The 17,203-nt window shown below is 41.6% G+C and overlaps 1 protein-coding gene across 1 annotated transcript in view; it reads left to right on the forward strand.

Annotated features, from left to right (window-relative positions):
* Positions 1-17,203, forward strand: part of paxip1 (PAX interacting (with transcription-activation domain) protein 1) — a 108,478-nt gene that overhangs the window by 75,172 nt on the left and 16,103 nt on the right. Inside the window, exons 13-16 of the mRNA XM_068008282.1 lie at positions 260-303; positions 8,099-8,166; positions 9,695-9,797; positions 12,002-12,170. Coding sequence (XP_067864383.1) covers positions 260-303; positions 8,099-8,166; positions 9,695-9,797; positions 12,002-12,170 — 384 coding nt within the window. The remainder of the gene's footprint in view (positions 1-259; positions 304-8,098; positions 8,167-9,694; positions 9,798-12,001; positions 12,171-17,203) is intronic.

Raw genomic sequence — 17,203 nt, forward strand, 5'->3', positions numbered from 1 at the left:
AATGTTCGATGTACATAGCAGGCCAGAAAGCTTGATGATAAACTCCCACCCAAAAATATCTTTCAGCTGATGACTGGGTCTACTGTGCATTTCCGACATTTTCTCATTTAACTTTAGTTGTGTCATCAAGTAGCATACAATAAGTTTTTATTTTCAGAAGGCTGAGATGTGGATATTAATTTCTACGACACTTGTATCGTTCCCTGTCGTGAAATTATTGATGATTATTTGGTGAAGTTCTTCTGAATTTTGTTTTCAGCTGCTTGGCGGATGCCATTGAAGATCTCACCAGAGCTCTTGATGGTGCGTAAGTGTTTTAATTACTCTGTATCTCAAGTATGGACTGCCGCTGTGTTTTTCTTTCTTTGCTCTGTCGTCCTTTTGGTCGCCTGATCCGGATTAAATCTATTAGCCCATACATGTATTCTGGTGGCGGATTAAGTGGCTTTTTCAGAACAAAGCGGGTGTTTTTCGCATGTACCTCCCAGCACTTGGCAAAAAAAATAATTGAAAGAAAGGACTTGCATTTACATAGCGCCTTTCACCACCTCAGGACATTCCAAAGAGCTTTCCAGCCATTCTTCATTGATGAACCAACGGTAGGTGACATTAGCTAGAAACCTTTAAGATTGTACACGTCACTGCAAATGGATGCACTTCACCCTTCAATATAAGAATTGAAAAGTGCAATGAAAAATTATTTTTTATTTCACACATAATTAAATATAAATTTAAGGGGCTAAAAGGGTTAAATTATGAGGACAGGTTGCATAGACTAGGCTTCTATTCCCTGGAGTATAGAAGATTAAGGGGTGATCGAATTGAGGTGTTTAAGATGATTTAAGGATTTGATAAGGTAGAGAGAAAGAAACTATTTTCTCTGGTGGAAGAGTCCAGAACAAGGAGGCATAACCTTAAAATTAGAGCTAGACCGTTCAGGGGTGATGTCAGGAAGCACTTTTTTTACACAAAGGGTAGTGGAAATCTAGGTCAGTTGAAAATTTCAAAACTGAAATTGATAGATTTTTGTTAAGTAAGTTTATCAAGGGATATGGAACCAAGGCAGCTAAATGGAGTTGAAATACAAAGTAGCCATGACCTGATTGAATGAATGGTGGAACAGGCACGAGAGGCTGAAGGGCCTACTCCTCTCCCTATGTTCTTGTGTATAAATAAACTGGTCTGAACATTGTACAATATTGAAGTTCAAATGTTCATTGTCTCTAACAAATATTTTGTACTTAATGCTTGAAAGTATGTTGCCAAATGCTATTGAGCTGAATTATCCTTGAGCTGGTAACAATGCCCGTTATTCTCATCTGCTCAAGAGGTGGTGCTGTGACCTTTCTGAACTACTTACAACAACAGCTAAAAGGCATAACATGTTCGACAACTAACTGTGAACACGGCCACTCACCCAACTTGTCTAAATCACATTGGAGCCTCTTTGCATCCTCCTCACAGCTCACATTCACCCGAGCTTTGTGTCGTCAGCAAACTTGGAAATGTTATATTTAGTTCCCTCATCCAAATTATTGATATATATTGTGAATAGCTAGGGCCCAAGCACTGATACCTGCGGTACCCCACTAATCACTGCCTGCCACCTGGAAAAAGACCCGTTTATTCCTACTCTCTGTTTCCTGTCTGTCAACCAATTCTCAATCCATGCCAGTTTCTCCCCCACAATCCCTTGTGTTTTAATTTTGCACGCTAACATCTTGTGTGGGACCTTATCAAAAGCCTTCTGAAAATCCAAGTACACCACATCCACTGGTTCTCCCCTATCCTACTAGTTACATCCTCAAAAAAAACTCCAGTAGATTTGTTAAGCATGATTTCCCTTTCATAAACCCACACTGACTTTGTCCGATCCCATTAATGCCCTCCAAGTGTTCTGTTATCACATCTTTTATAATAGACTAGCATTTTCCCCACTACTGATGTTAGGCTAACTGGTCTGTGATTCCCTGTTGTTTTTTTTTTGTCTCCCTCCTTTTTTTAAATAGTGGGGTTACATTTGTCACCCTCCAATCTGTAGGAACTGTTCCAGAGTCTATAGAATTTTGGAAGATGATCACCAATGCATCCATTATTTCCAGGGCCACTTCCTTTAGTACTCTGGGATGTAGATTATCAGGCCCTGGGGATTTGTCAGCCTTTAGCCCCATTAATTTCCCTAGCACTTTTTTTTTACTAATACTGGTTTCCTTCAGTTCCTCCCTCTCACTAGACCCTTAGTTCCCTAACATTTCTGGGAGGTTATTTGTGTCCTCCTTTGTGAAGACAGAACCAAAGTATGTGTTTAATTGTTCTGCCATTTCTTTGTCCCCCATTATAATTTCCCCCATTTCTGACTGTAAGGGAACTACATTTATCTTCACTAATCTTTTTCTCTTGACATATTTATAGAAGCTTTTACAGTCAGTTTTTATGTTCCCTGCTAGTTTACTCTCATACTCCATTTTCCCCCTCTTAATCAATCTCTTTGTCCTCCTTTGCTGAATTCTGAACTGCTCCCAATCCTCGGGCTTGCTGCTTTTTCTGGCAATTTTATATGTCTCCTCTTTGGATCTAATACTATCCCTAATTTCTTTTGTAAGTCACGGTTGAGCCACCTTTCCTGCTTTATTTTTTGCGCCAGACAGGAATGAATAATTGTGGTAATTCCTGCAAACGTCCTTAAAAATTAGCAATTGCCTATCCACCGTCATCCCTTTTAGTAAAGTTCCCCAATCTATCATAGCCAACTCGCACCTCATACTTTTGTAATTTCCTTTTTAGATTCAGGACCCTAGTTTTGGATTCAACTACTTCACTCTCCATCTTAATGAGGAATTCCATCATGTTATGGTCGCTCTTCCCTAAGGGACCCCGCACAACAAGATTGTTAATTAATCCTTTCTCAATGAACAATACCCAGTCTAGGATCGCCTGTTCTCTAGTTGCTTCCTCAACGTATTGGTCTAGAAAACCATCACGTACACACTCCAGGAATTCCTCCCCCACAGTATTATTGCTAATTTGGTTTGACCAATCTATATGTAGATTAAAGTCACCCATGATTATATAAGCACCAAGGGGCAGAAAACACTGTTGGGAGTTGTCTGTAGGCCTCCAAACAGTAGTGGTAATGTAGGGGATGGGATCAAACAGGAAATTAGAGATTCATGTAACAAGGATACTACAGTAATCATGGGTGACTTTAATCTGCATACAGACTGGCCAAACCAAATTAGCAATAATACTGTGGAGGATGAATTCCTGGAGTGTGTACGAGGTGGTCTTTTTTTTTAGACCAGTACATTGAGGAGCAAACCAGGGAATAGGCTATCCTAGATTGGGTATTGTGCAATGAGAAGGGGTTAATGAATAATCTTGTTGTGCGGAGTCCTTAGGGAAGAGTAACGGTAACATAATAGAATTCTTCATTTAAGATGGAAAGTGAAGTAGTCCAATCTGAAACTAGGTCCTAAATCTAAACAAAGGAAAGTACGAAGGTATGAGGAGTGAGTTGGCTATGATAGATTGGGAAGCTTCATTAAAAGGCATGACAGTGGATAGGCAATGGCTAACATTTAAGGAACGAATGCATGAATTGCAACAATTATACATTCCTTTCTGGTGCAAAAACACAAAAGGAAAAGCAGCCCAGCTATGGCTAACAAAAGAAATTAAGGATAGTATTAGATCTAAGGAGGAGCCATATAAAGTTGCCAGAAAAAGTAGCAAGCCTGAGGATTGGGAGCAGTTCAGAATTCAGCAAAAAAGGACCAAGAGATTGATTAAGAGGGGAAAAATGGAGTATGAGAGTAAACTTGCAAGGAACATAAAAGTGGACTGTAAAAGCTTCTAGAAGTATGTAAAAAGAAAAAGATTAGTGAAGACAAATGTAGGTCCCTTACAGTCAGAAACGGGAGAATTTATAATGGGGGAACAAGGAAATGGCAGAGCAATTAAACAAATACTTTGGTTCTGTCTTCACGGAAGAGGATACAAATAACTTCCCAGAAATGCTAGGGAACCAAGGGACGAGTGAGAAGGAGGAATTGAAGGAAATTAGTATTAGTTTAAAAAAAAATAGTGCTGGAGAAATTAATGGCACTGAAAGCCGATTAAATCCCCAGGACCTGATGATCTGCATCCCAGAGTACTAAAAGAAGTAGCCGTGGATGTATTAGTTGTCATCTTCCAAAATTCTATAGATTATGGAACAGTTCCTGCAGATTGGAGGGTGGCAAATGTAACCCCACTATTTAAAAAAGGACACATGTAAGAAACCTTACACCAGGTTATAGTCCAACAGTTTTATTTGAAAATCACAAGCTTTCGGAGATTATCTCATTCGTCAGGTGAGTGAGTGCTTTAAAAAAGGAGGGAGAGAAAACAGGGAACTACAGACTGGTTAGCCTAACATCAGCAGTAGTAGGGAAAATGCTAGAGTATTATAATGGATGTGATAACAAGACACTTAGAAAATATCAGCAGGATTAGACAAAGTCAACATGGATTTATGAAAGGGAAATCGTGTTTGACAAACCTACTGGAGTTTTTTGAGGCTGTAACTGGTCGAATAGATAAGGGAGAATCAGTGGATGTGGTTTATTTGGATTTTCAGAAGGTCTTTGATAAAGTCCTACATAAGAGGTTGGTGTGCAAAATTAAAGCACATGGGATTGGGGCTAATATACTGGCGTGGATTGAGAATTGGTTAACAGACAGGAAACAGAGAGTAGGACTAAATGGGTCTTTTTCGGGGTGGCAGGCGGTGACTAGTGGGGTACCGCAGGGATCAGTGCTTGGGCCCCAGCTATTCACATTATATGTCAATGATTTGGATGAGGGAGCCAAATATATTTCCAAGTTTGCTGATGACTCAAAACTATGGGATCGTGCGTTGTGAGGAGGATACAAACAGACTTCAAGGTGATTTAGACAAGTTGAGTGAGTGGGCAAATACATGGCAGATGTAGTATAATGTGGATAAATATGAAGTTATCCACTTTGGAAGGAAAAACATAAAGCAGAGTATTACTTAAATGGTGATAAATTGGGAAATGATGATGTACAAAGGGACCTGGGTGTCCTTGTATACCAGTCACTGAAAGCAAACATGCAGTAAGCAGTTCAGAAGGCAAATGGTATGTTGGCCTTCATTACAAGAGGATTTGATGTCTTGCTGCAGTTATACAGGGACTTGGTGAGACCACACCTGGAGTATTGTGTGCAGTTTTGGTCTCCTTACCTAGGAAAGGATATACTCGCCATGGAGGGAGTGCAGCGAAGGTTCACCAGACTGATTCCGGGGATGGCAGGACTGTCGTATGAGGAGAGATTGGGTCGACTCTGCCTGTATTCACTAGAGTTTAGAAGAATGAGAGAGGATCTCATTGAAACATATAAAATCTTGACAGGACTAGACAGACTGGATGCAGGGAGGATGTTTCCCCTGGCTGGGGGATCCACAAGGGGTCAGTCTCAGGATATGGGGTTGGACATTTAGGACTGAGATGGGGAGAAATTTCTTCACTCAGAGGGTGGTGAACCTGTGGAATTCTCTACCACAGAAGGCTGCGGAGGCCAAGTCACTGAATATATTTAAGAAGGAGCTAGATCGATTTCTAGATACAAAAGGCATCAAGGGGTATGGGGAGAGAGCAGGAATATGGTATTGAGATAGAGGATCAGCCATGATCATATTGAATGGCGGAGCTGGTTCGAAGGGCCGAATGGCCTACTCCTGCTCCTATTTTCTTGGTTTCTATGTACCTGACAGCATTAGTGGGCACAGGATCTAACGGTCTTGTAGTGGAGGAGAGCCCAGGAGAATAAGATCCAAACTGCAGTTGGTCCCTTTTCAAGCCATCAGGCCTCAATCTCCCCATATGCTTTGCCTATCAGTCGTCTACTCCCCAAGGCCTGTCAGCGTAGGTTTCCATTTAAAACCAAATACGACTCCACAGAATGCTCAAAAATTAATTTCTGCAATTTATATATATTTTTTAATCCTCAAAAATGGTTCAGTAGAGATTTTTTAAAAAAAAACTACTCATACACTCAGACCGGTCGTTGGAATTTGGGTTCTAGGCAGGCAGTAACTCGTTTAAACAAAAGCAAAATACTGCAGATGCTAGAAATCTGAAATAAAAACTGAAAATGTTGGAAACACTTAAGTCGGGAGCATTTGTGGAGAGAGAAAGAGAGTTAACGTTTCACGTCAATGACCTTTCATTAAAACTGGAAGATGTTAGAGACTAACGGTTTTTAAGCAAGTGCAGTGCCTGGGGGAGAAACAGCTGGGGTGGGAGGGAGGGAAGAATAAAGGGGAAGATCTGTGATAGAGTGGAGGGCAGGAATGTTTTAAGTGACCAGAAGGATGCTGGTGCAAAGTAAAAAGGGGGTGGTAATGGGACAAGTAAAGTAACTCATTTAGCCTACCTGACTAGAATTCCGATTCTCCTACTCTGGAGAAAGCTAAAAGTGTCCTGTTGAGCATAGTCTGCCACCACATTGGAGTTGCACTTCCTCCTTCTGGGGCACTTGCACCACATCTCTCCGGAGTTGGGTTTCAGGGGTTTCAGCAATAAGATGAGGTGCTGTATAAATTCAAGTTGATTTATTCTGGTGCAGATGATACCACGATGTATTTACTAGCATAGTGTGTTTCAAACCTTTTTATTTTACTGCGGGTATTTAAAAATTTGATTAGTAAACCTGCCTAGCGAGCATCCATCATGCTTCAGACTGTCAAGAAAAATAAATGGGGCAGGGGAGGGGGAGAGAGAAAAAAAAAGCAAGCTAGTCATTTCCTATGGTTTTTTCTGACCTTGACAACCTGGCTCTTCTCCATTGGCCGGAGCCAGTCTACAGCAGCTTCCCTTAGCAATTAGCCTTCAATTGACCTCCCATTTATTTGGGCCACTTCCCCACAGGGAGTACCTGAGCAGTTGCCTTAAAAGGACAGGCCAGGTTAAATACAGCTCCATCTTAGCAACTGAACATCGGAACAGTGCTCCAGAGCCCAAGCTAAGCACGAGCAATGTCATGAGACAGTGCCTAGTGTTTGCATAATATTCCTGAAGATAGGCGTTGGATGACCTCTTGTTTATTGTAGGAGCAATTAACATTCTCTCAGTACTCTAGCTCTGGCTATAAATCTCTAGCGTTTGGTTTACCAATAAAAAAAAATGAATTTCAATTTGTATCAATAAACTGTCCACACACTGATTTGTGTAATCACAATGAATGAGACTGTTTTGGGTTCAATTATTTGACTTCAAATGTAACGAGCAACAATGCAGGAAAAGGGAGCAATATGCTTTTCCCACACTTGCTTTCAAACGAAGCTGAACCTTTGTCGGAGAACTGTGGAAAGGCTGGAGAAATTTGAGGTCTTTAGCCTTGAAAGAAAGTGACTGAGAGGTGACATTGTGCAGCTATATACAGTTTACTATTTTATAGAAAACATGTAACTGGAACTCTACTTCATTGTAAAGCTTAACAGTGGAGACAGAAATCTTAATTTGGTTGCTGTGATGGGGTTTGTAGATTTTTCTTGATGGATGAGCTAAAATTGGATGAATGGCTATTCTTGTGAATTGAAAATATTTGTATAAACCAGCTTGAGAAATGTTTAAGCCAAGCTTAGATTAGTTGGTTCCTTGGGATAGAGATTGGGAGAAGTCTCTCTTTTTTTTTCTCTTTCCCACCCCGCCCCCCCCCCCCCCCCCCCCCCACCAAAAAGGATAGTGAACATGTAGAAGTAAGAAGATGGTTGATTTAGGGCCAGTTGACACCTTGAAAAGAGCTGGATCGATATTTGTTGAGAAGGGGGATTAAGCCTTATAGAGCCATTAACACCATTGAGTTTTTCGGGAAGGAACTCGTTGGTCCCTTTCTTTGAGGACACAGAGTGGTGTAGGAAAGCCCATGAAGGAATAATTGTACGTGGGCTTGATGGGCTTGATGACTGAATTTCATTAGAACTATTAATTGATTCCAAATGTGTAAAATTCCCAAATAACTCTAGTAGAGCTACACAAATGCACTGAAGGTTCCTTGGAGGTGTACGGTCTTCAGCTCTTCTTTTATCTTACAGAATGTACGTCTCCAGTCTAAACAGAAACCAAATGAATGTAACCATCCGCCTCCTGTAAAAAGACCAAGGTAAGAAGACTAATACCACAGTTTATTTTCTGAATTGTACACTGACATTACTTCAACCTGTGGAATAGAGTCTGTGTAATAAGAGAATTAAAGAAACTTAGCCAATGCGCCTAAGACCCAGGCATCCAGGTCTGTAAGTGACGGGCGGCTCCGAATTTCAAACTCACACCTTTCTGATTTGGAGTCGAAGCTACGCTATTGATTGTGCCCAAAAGTAGTATCTTTAACTCGTGGTTTAAACACCCTCTGAAATATATTGCTAATGTGCAACAACTTCATATTAACATAACATGAATCTCCTAATTCTCTCTGTTTGTCTTGCAAAATTCCTACTGTCCTCAATTAAATACTTTAGTGCCATTGTGTAATTCTGTAGAATGCACATACTTTAATTTAAAAGTAGTTGTAAGCTACCACCATGCAGTTGTACATATTGCACAATCACAGTTTTCTGAACTAATGTTAAACTGATGGACACAGGCAATGTCTTACAATGTTTCTTTCTTGATTGGGTGGATGTCAGGTATTTTTTTTTTTCCCTTTCTTGGGTTCTAGTACTACATGTCACCCCTCACCAAGAAGGTTGGACAGGCAACCTACTGCTCGGGACCTGCCTGTGTAGCTGCATAATTGGCCACTTGGAGGGGTGCACGAATGATGTGGGCCGACTGTCCTTCAGGTTTTGGCTTGTTCAGTCACCATAAATCTGCGGCCCTGCCTACGACTGATGTCGAGAGCAGGCTGGGAAATCAGGGGTGTGAGTCTTAAGTCCTACCGCTCCCTGGTACAATATACTGGAGCCCCAATTAGCTGTGACTGTAAAACAAAGACCCACCACAGCTGTTCAAGCGTACACTGTTACTATAGTCACTGTTGAAGAGCCATTTGTATGTTCTGTCGGTCTTAAAGAAAACCACACGAGGGCTTGTACAAATTTCATATTCAAAGCTATGGACCTTTCAATGGAACGTTAAATTTTGCAATTCTTTGATGTGGCAACCTTGGGCTGAATACTTACAAAATGCAGGGGGGAGCAGATGTGAAATGTCTCTGTAATTTCTGGATCCTCTTTGGAATTACTCAAGTGTTCCCCTCCCCCCAACCCCCAAAATGTTTTTCAATTTCCTAATGGCTCAGTTGATAAAGGAAATGAACCTCACAGGCCAGGAAGATCCCAGGTTTGATGCCCTGTCTGTGCTGCAGCCAGGGTGGTGGTATTTAGCATCAGGGCTAAGGAGGAGGAAAATCAGTCATGGTTTCCACCTTTTAATTGTCATCTAACCCCTGTTCAAAGTGTGCATGTCTGGGCATTGGATCAGAACAGTATCAAGCTGGGCTGTGATTCCCATTGTCCTGTAGTCTCCCCATGGAATGCTAGTCTAGCAGCATTCAATGCCTTCGAGAGGAAAAAGAAAAGAGATCCTAATACGACATGAGGGCGGGAGAGATAGATGAACTGGATGGTTTTGTATGTTTTCCCATCAATATGGTCACAATTTCTGACTAGGCAAGTCATCTGTTTAACCAGGATTGAGGATTTGCCACCCCCATCAAAAAAGCTTCCCCCAGAATCGACACCAGCAGTGCTGTTCACGGGATTTGAGCCGGCTCAGGTTCAGCAGTATATAAAGGTAATTTTTCTTTTGCCTTGTACTTCATTTATTGTTTTAAGTAATACTGAGGAGTCTTTAGCTAAGCCATAAAATAACTCAGCAGCTTCGACCTTAAATCTGTTCCAAACGCTTAAGGGGGTAATTTTAACTGTTTTGGCCTGGTGAAAGACGAGTGATTAGCGAATGGACAGACCAGTTTGCAATTCCCCCAATTTTCTTTTGACTTCAGTGGAAAAGAAAATCAGGCAGGTTGCAAATTAGGCTGCAGATTCGCTATCTCCTTTTTTTGTTAACCTGGTGATAAAAGTTAAAATTACCCCCTAAGGTGTTGTGGTGTGCTCAGTTTTCCTTCCTTTGTCACAAAGCCTGAACGTCCACCCAGAATTGGGAGGAGGGGGGGGATAAACACCAAAAGCATTGCTACTGTGTGTCGGCAGTGACTTTTATAGCACCTGTCGCGTAAAGCATCGTGGGACATTTAATTATGAGAAGCAGTGGGGTGAGAAGAGACTCGGAGAGGATTTGAAAGAGCTGGCCAAAGGTTTGGCCAGGGAGGTAGGTTCTGAGGAGGTAGCTAGGTGGACGGGCATTTGATAGAGATTTCTAGAATGTAGGGATGTGGTTCCTGGTAAGCTCTGCCGGGGGTGGAGGTTCAGAGTTGACTGGCGTTCATTAGAGAGAGTACATATTGGGACAAAGGGTTGGAGAAAACGACATAGGTAGGATGGAGGCATTTGAAAATGGAAGTAATAATTTTGAAGTTGATGTACTAGGGGGAGGCAAACGGGGGAGGTGAGTGAGGACAGAAATAATGGGTTGCGCGGTTTAGTATGGAGTAGGATACAAGTGCCAGAGTTCTGGGTGAGTTGGAGCTCAAGGCAGTGTTGGCGGAGCAGGCTCAAGGGGCCGTATGGCCTACTTTTCCTATTTCTTATGTTGACTCACTGCTAGAGACCCCCTGCCTAGCTTTCAAAAGATAGTTCATCTGCCCAAAGGAAACCAGTCCCATCATTGCAGGAAATGTCTTGTCAGTATACAGCAGCAAAAATAATGTGCTAGTACATCAATAAATACAGAAAGTATAAAAATGGTCAAACTCAATAATCGATGGGACCCCCTAGGATGCTGTTGTGGATCCTGGCTTGTAAACTTGCGGTTTAAGGTATTGTCTGGGGGCCAGTGACTAGACTTTTTTCATTTATTCTCTGGATGTGGGTGTCGTTGGCAAGGCTGGCATTTATTGCCCACCCCTAGTTGCCCTGAGAAGTTGAGCTGAATGGCCTCCTTCTGTGCTCTATGATTCAAAATGAGATCTCTGGCTAATGCATAACTTTGTCATAGAGCCATGAGTGATAGTGGAGAAGTAAAGCTGGCATAATACTTTTCAAATGTCACCAAGAGGCATTGTGTCAATAAGGAATAGGAAGGACATGGGATGAAGCTTCGGGGCAAGCTAAAGGCAAAGGAGGAGAACTCATTGGTGGTGGGTTGGTGGAAGTCAGAGTGGCACCGTGATGGGGCAGTGCTAAGGAGATGAACATCAGAGGAAAAGCAATAGAAGATGCTCGTGAGGTGCATAAACGCTGGCATAGGCCAGTTGGGCCGAATGGCCTGTTTCTGCGCAGTCATTTCAATGTAACTCGATGTAAGATGGAGCTATTGATCGTGTGGAAAGCCAAAGGGAGGGTTAATGCACCACAGTTGCAGTCACCTGGGTTGTCCTTGGTGACTTTAACTGGGCAGGAGGGGAACCATTCCTTACCACTTAAGGAATTTGAATAGTGTGTGGTTGGAGTGTTCCCGCAGAGCTGGGTGGAGATGATTTATTCAAGCATCTGAAAGAGGAAAGGGAGGTTAGCGATGAGGCAGCCATTCAAGCTGATGGAAGGGTTAAGGGTGGGATTTTTATGAAGGGGATGATAATGGCAATTTTATACACAAAAAAAAGTATTTTGTTTTTTTAATGCAGTTATAGACCAAATTTGGAAGCTTCTCGAGGGGAATATGCCCAAATTTTTACCAAAAGTTTTTTGAGCCGTTATATTTAGTTTCCCTGGCGTTGGCTTGAGCCCTGAACAGTGTTTCATACTGATCAGACCGTCTACATACATTAGTAATCAAAATTATGCCATTTTTCACGGATTGAGGAGGGAAAACCCCTTCAGAACTTGTGCAACTTGGTTTTGTTTTAATTAAAAGCTTTATTTTCTCTCTTTTCTCAGAAACTCTATGTTCTTGGTGGTGAAGTTGCTGAATCTGCTCAGAAATGCACTCATCTGGTAGCCAATAAGGTGACCCGTACGGTGAAGTTCCTGACTGCTATCTCTATTGTAAATCACATAGTCACGCCTGAGTGGTTAGAGGAGAGCTTTAAAAGTCAAAAATTTATAGGTAAGTCAGTCTGCTTGTGTTTGCAACAAGTAGTACTGATTTGAAAACTCTTTCTAATTTCCCCCCTCCCCTGCCCACTCTAGAGTTAGGGTAATCACTAAATTAATACACCCCTCCCCAAATAAAATCAGAGACCTGAGGGTAGAATTTCCGATCCGCATAGATCAGGTCTCAACGCGCCATCTTAGATTCCTGTACGTTTTGTTATTGTGCAAGTGTTGGCCCATTTTAAAATAAACCAATTCGTGCCTGCATATAAATAGTGGATGCAGGAATATAATATGAGCACGTTAAGCGTTTGTACAACTGCTTCGTTGATCAGAGCTTCCACCCTCTAATAATCTTGACAGTGCCAGAGGTAGAGCCTGGAACACATATTCAGAGTTGCCAAAGCTGTTCCAATTGGGTTTCATTGGGTCTTAGGCATTGTTCTCCTTGCAACACAGGGAATTGGTGCTTTGTTCTTTCCCATTGCTTTTTGACATGAGTAAACAAAGTAATTCTGTAACTTTAAATATACAAAACTGTACTGTAAACACGTGCCAAGCAACATCTTAATGCCTCATTAATATTGTGCATCATCTGTCTCTGTGACTAAGCTTTAGTTCAGTGAGAATGGTATTCGGCAGATTTCAACTTCCCATCGGGTTTGGAATTGCCCCCGAGACTTTGTGTAATTAAAAAATAATTAGGCAGCATTAATGTAACTCGATGTAAATACTGGTGGAAAGCTCATTTAAATAGCTGATATCCCATATTACACTTGTACAACAATATCTCCACTGGTTAAAGGAAGTGTGGTGTGGACGGTTACATTTACTAGTGTCTCGGGGTTTCAACTGCAGATCACTACAGTGCTTTTCCTCCAGACAGCAAAATGACTGTTCAGGTTTGAGAGGCTCGTCTTCAAGGTCAAGCAGGCTGTGCAGTTCTAGTCTCTCTTCAATCATCTGAAACTCCTCAGAGATTGGTGGTTCATTGAATGCATCCTGACAATTAATGCTAGGTTCAACGGCAGGGGCTTGATGGGTTATTGATGAATTCTGGTCCTAGATCCCGAATTGGACTGTACAAAAAATGTTGGTATGGGTGGGTGGAGAAGAAAAGGTTTAATTGATCACCAATAAAGTTGTTTGATTCATAAACAGTAGTTTAGAGAAATGAGGCAGAGCAGGCTCAAGGGGCCGTATGGCCTACTCCTGCACCTATTTCCTATTTCTTATTTCTTATTACTGACAGCTATTTCCCCCTTATAGAGTACCAAATATATATTAAATATTTATACAATTGTTTTCAAAGGCATCTTTTCTGAGAATTCAATGTAGTTATTTAAATGAATTGTTTTAATTTATTGACCGAAAAGTCCGATAAAATTGAGGACCTTTTGGTGTCAGCAGTCCTTACCTAATTTTTCTGATTTTGGCAAGGTAAATGTATTCCCCCTCTGATGAATGAAGAACCGTGTGCCCATCATCGTTAAGTTGTGTTTTTTTATTTACAAAGAACAGAACAAAGCAAAGAATGTTAAGCGATTCACATTCTTTGAAAGATTCCAATGAAATTAAGCTAGATAAGCACACGAGGGAGAAAGGAATAGAAGGGTATGCTGATAGGATTAGATGAAGAGGGGTGGAAGGAGACTTGTGTGGAGCATAAATGCTGGCATAGACCAGTTGGGCTGAATGGCCTGTTTCGCTGCTGTAGACTCTATGTAATGTGCTGTTATTAATGGACATATCTGTAAAGCACATGAGAGGCTACATTCTGAGACTAGTAACTGCAGAATGCAAAGTGCAGCCAGCAGTACCCAAGTTGTATTGCAAACTGTAAATCATTCTCTATATACCAGAAGAGATATCTACATGCATGGCCAGAGCTCCATCCTTCGAGTGGCAATTTTTTATTATTAGGGCAGAACACGTGGTATGTTCTCATAATGTGCAATAAGTTTATAAAGAGCCCAGCAGATCACCTTAAATTCAGTTTCGTACTGAATTGGGGTTGTATCCACACGGTGCCGGTGCTGTGTGACACTTCCAAAGGTTTGAGACAGCCTCCTAGGGACTCTTGCAAACTTTGTATTTTCCGGAGCCAGATTGGAACCTTAATAGTTATACTGCCACTTCTGCATCAGTGTGCACTCTAAACTGCTTTGCTTCAACAAGATAGTGACTATATAACTGCAGTGTTAGTATATCTCAGCACTGTTTGAACCTTTCTCGATCACTTGCAGAATTGTGTTCTTTTTTTGCTGTAGCAATAACCCATTGATTGGCACTACCAGTATCCATTGAGAAATTTGTAACTTCCCATCTTCCCCACTGATGGGGTGTGGAGGTAGAAACCAATGGTATCCAGAGGAGGAGAGAGTGCATTAAAAAGGAAAACTTAGAAATACTGATTTTCAAGAGTTTTGTTGCAATTCAATGCTGTACTTAAAACTAACTAATTGCACTAGCAGATCGCCTGCGCCATTGCTTAGGGTAAGTCGGAGAATGCGCTGTTTTATAGCGATGTGAGTGTGATTGGCAAAATCTAACGAAGGAAGTGCAACACCTGCAGGTTATTTTGTAATAGGAGACGAGTTCCTTCAATGCCTCCTTACTAAAACATTGCCTTCTTAAGCAGACTTCTTCTGTGCTCTGTAGACTGTAGTGGAACAGTAACTCATAGTTTGTCGTCTCCTTTTGTTGTAGCCTTATGCTGTGTGTCTTTCATTTTCTCTTCCTTCTGCTCCCGTTTTGATGTATATGGGAATGCCCATAGTGAACTCCATGGTAAGACCTCCATGACTGGAGCAAAAGATTTCACGCCTGAAGCTGCTGAAAGGCAGCTTGTAGAATCCTTCATTGCACAGCTAAAGAGAGGTTTTTCTCATTACTTCAGTCAAAGCTGATGTATCAGATAAGTTCATGGACATTCAGAGCCGTTGAGCTCAACCACTTACTGGTTTGACAAGTCATGCAGGGGTAAGCTTCTAGGGGTAAGCTTAAATCTGCTGCAATTCTGGTGTAAATTGCAGAATTTATGGTACAGTAACTACAGCTCCCATTATCCGTCTTTCGGATGAGATGTTAAACAGAGGCCCCGTCAGCCCTCTTAGGTGGATGTAAAAGATCCCATGGTGCTATTCGAAGAAGAGGAAGGGAGTTCTCCACAGTGTCCTGGCCAATATTTAATCCTTAACCAACACCTAAAAATAGATTATCTGGTCATTATCACATTGCTGTTTGTGGGAACTTGCTGCGCACATAATACATTACAACTGTGACCATTTCAAAAAGTACTTCATTGGCTTTAAAGCGCTTTGGGACATCCTGAGGTCATGAAAGGCGCTTTATACAAATGCAAGTTTGTTCTTTCCTATCCTTTGCATACATTGCACCACTGTGGGGGTGGGTACATCTTCTGTCAGCAGTCAATTCTACCAGAATTTAGTGTGCATTTTAATGTGTGTATAATCTGACTTCCATTCTAAATTCCAGTCCCCCATGGCAGAACAGCACTACTTTTACACCAAAACAAAAGTGACATTTCAGGTCTATTAAATCTACATTGTTCTGAAGGTGCCTAGTAATTAGACTTCATGAGTACAGGTGGAAGCTTTGTAGGAACATAGGAACAAGAGTAGGCCATTTAGCCCCTCGAGCCTGTTCCGCCATTCATTGAGATCATGGCTGATCTGTAGCCTGACTCAATATACCCGCCTTAGCCCCATATCCCTCAATACTTTTGGTTAACAAAAATCTATCAATCTCGGATTTAAAATTAACAATTGAGCTAGCATCAACTGCCGTTTGCGGGAGAGCATTCCAAACTTCTACCACCCTCTGCGTGTAGAAGTGTTTCCTAACTTCACTCCTGAAAGTCCTGGCTCTAATTTTTAGGCTATGTCCCCTAGTCCGAGACTCCCCAACCAGCGGAAATAGTTTTTCTTTATCCACCCTATCAGTTCCCCTTAATGTCTTAAAAAACTTAGATCAAACCACCCCGTAATCTTATAAATTCCAGGGAATAAAACCACTGTTCCCTCTAAGCTGCACGCGTGCGCGGCTGTGTAGCAGTCTGTTGTGGGCCGCGCGCGCACTTAAACATACTGTCCGTGCACTAAACCAGTGCTCTCGGCCACTCTCTCACACTGACCAGTCCCCAAGCCCTGCTCTCACACTGACCAGTGCCCGGACCCCAGGTCCTTCTCCAGCTCTGCTTCCCCGGTCCCCAGTGCTCTAGCCCCCGGCAGGCTGCTCTGCCTCTGATGTTCAGGAGTGTCCGATCCTGTGGTTCCAGCCTCAGCCATCGCATTGCTAGGAAATGCAGTCAGCAAGCAGCTGATTGGCTGTGCGGAAACCAGACCAGGAAGTAAAATGAAACCAATGGCCATTGACAAACATAATCAGAGACCAGGCCTCTCCACCCAATCACAGATGAAGGGGCCCTTACATAGAGCCAGCCAAAACTAATGAGACCTGCAAGATGTACAATTGGAATGCAATAATTTTTTAAACCCTGCTGATGAGTCAATGGAGGGGGGGGAGGGGGAGAGCTTTAATCAAACCGTTCCCTATCCCCAAATTCACGTCAACTGACTTGACAGCTGTTTTGTATTTCTGACTCAATTTTTAAAAAAAATTCTGATTGCACACAATTTATTTCTGTTTGAATCTGTCATTGAGCTGATTCAACAAAAAGCTGATTGGAATTGTTCCCATTAAATAATTTTTAATGAAATATAACGAGACTGGTCTGCTCAATCCTAGTGCAACTTAAGAAACCCATTTCATAAATTATATAAATTTATCAGCCAATATAACATTAAATCGTTACAATTATCCATTATTTTTGTGCATTTGTTTTTTTGTTATTTTTTACCCTGAATAATGTTTTATAAAAAGATGTTCTATTTAAAGTTGTGATTTTTTTTTTACGGTATATCTGTGCACAAACCCAAATTCATTCCGCACATGGCCGAAAAATAATTAGAGGGAACCTTGAATAGAACCCTAGTTCATGTAATCTCTCATCATAATTTAACC

Source organism: Heptranchias perlo, chromosome 2 (assembly GCF_035084215.1).
Source record: "Heptranchias perlo isolate sHepPer1 chromosome 2, sHepPer1.hap1, whole genome shotgun sequence".
Lineage (NCBI taxonomy): Eukaryota > Metazoa > Chordata > Chondrichthyes > Hexanchiformes > Hexanchidae > Heptranchias > Heptranchias perlo.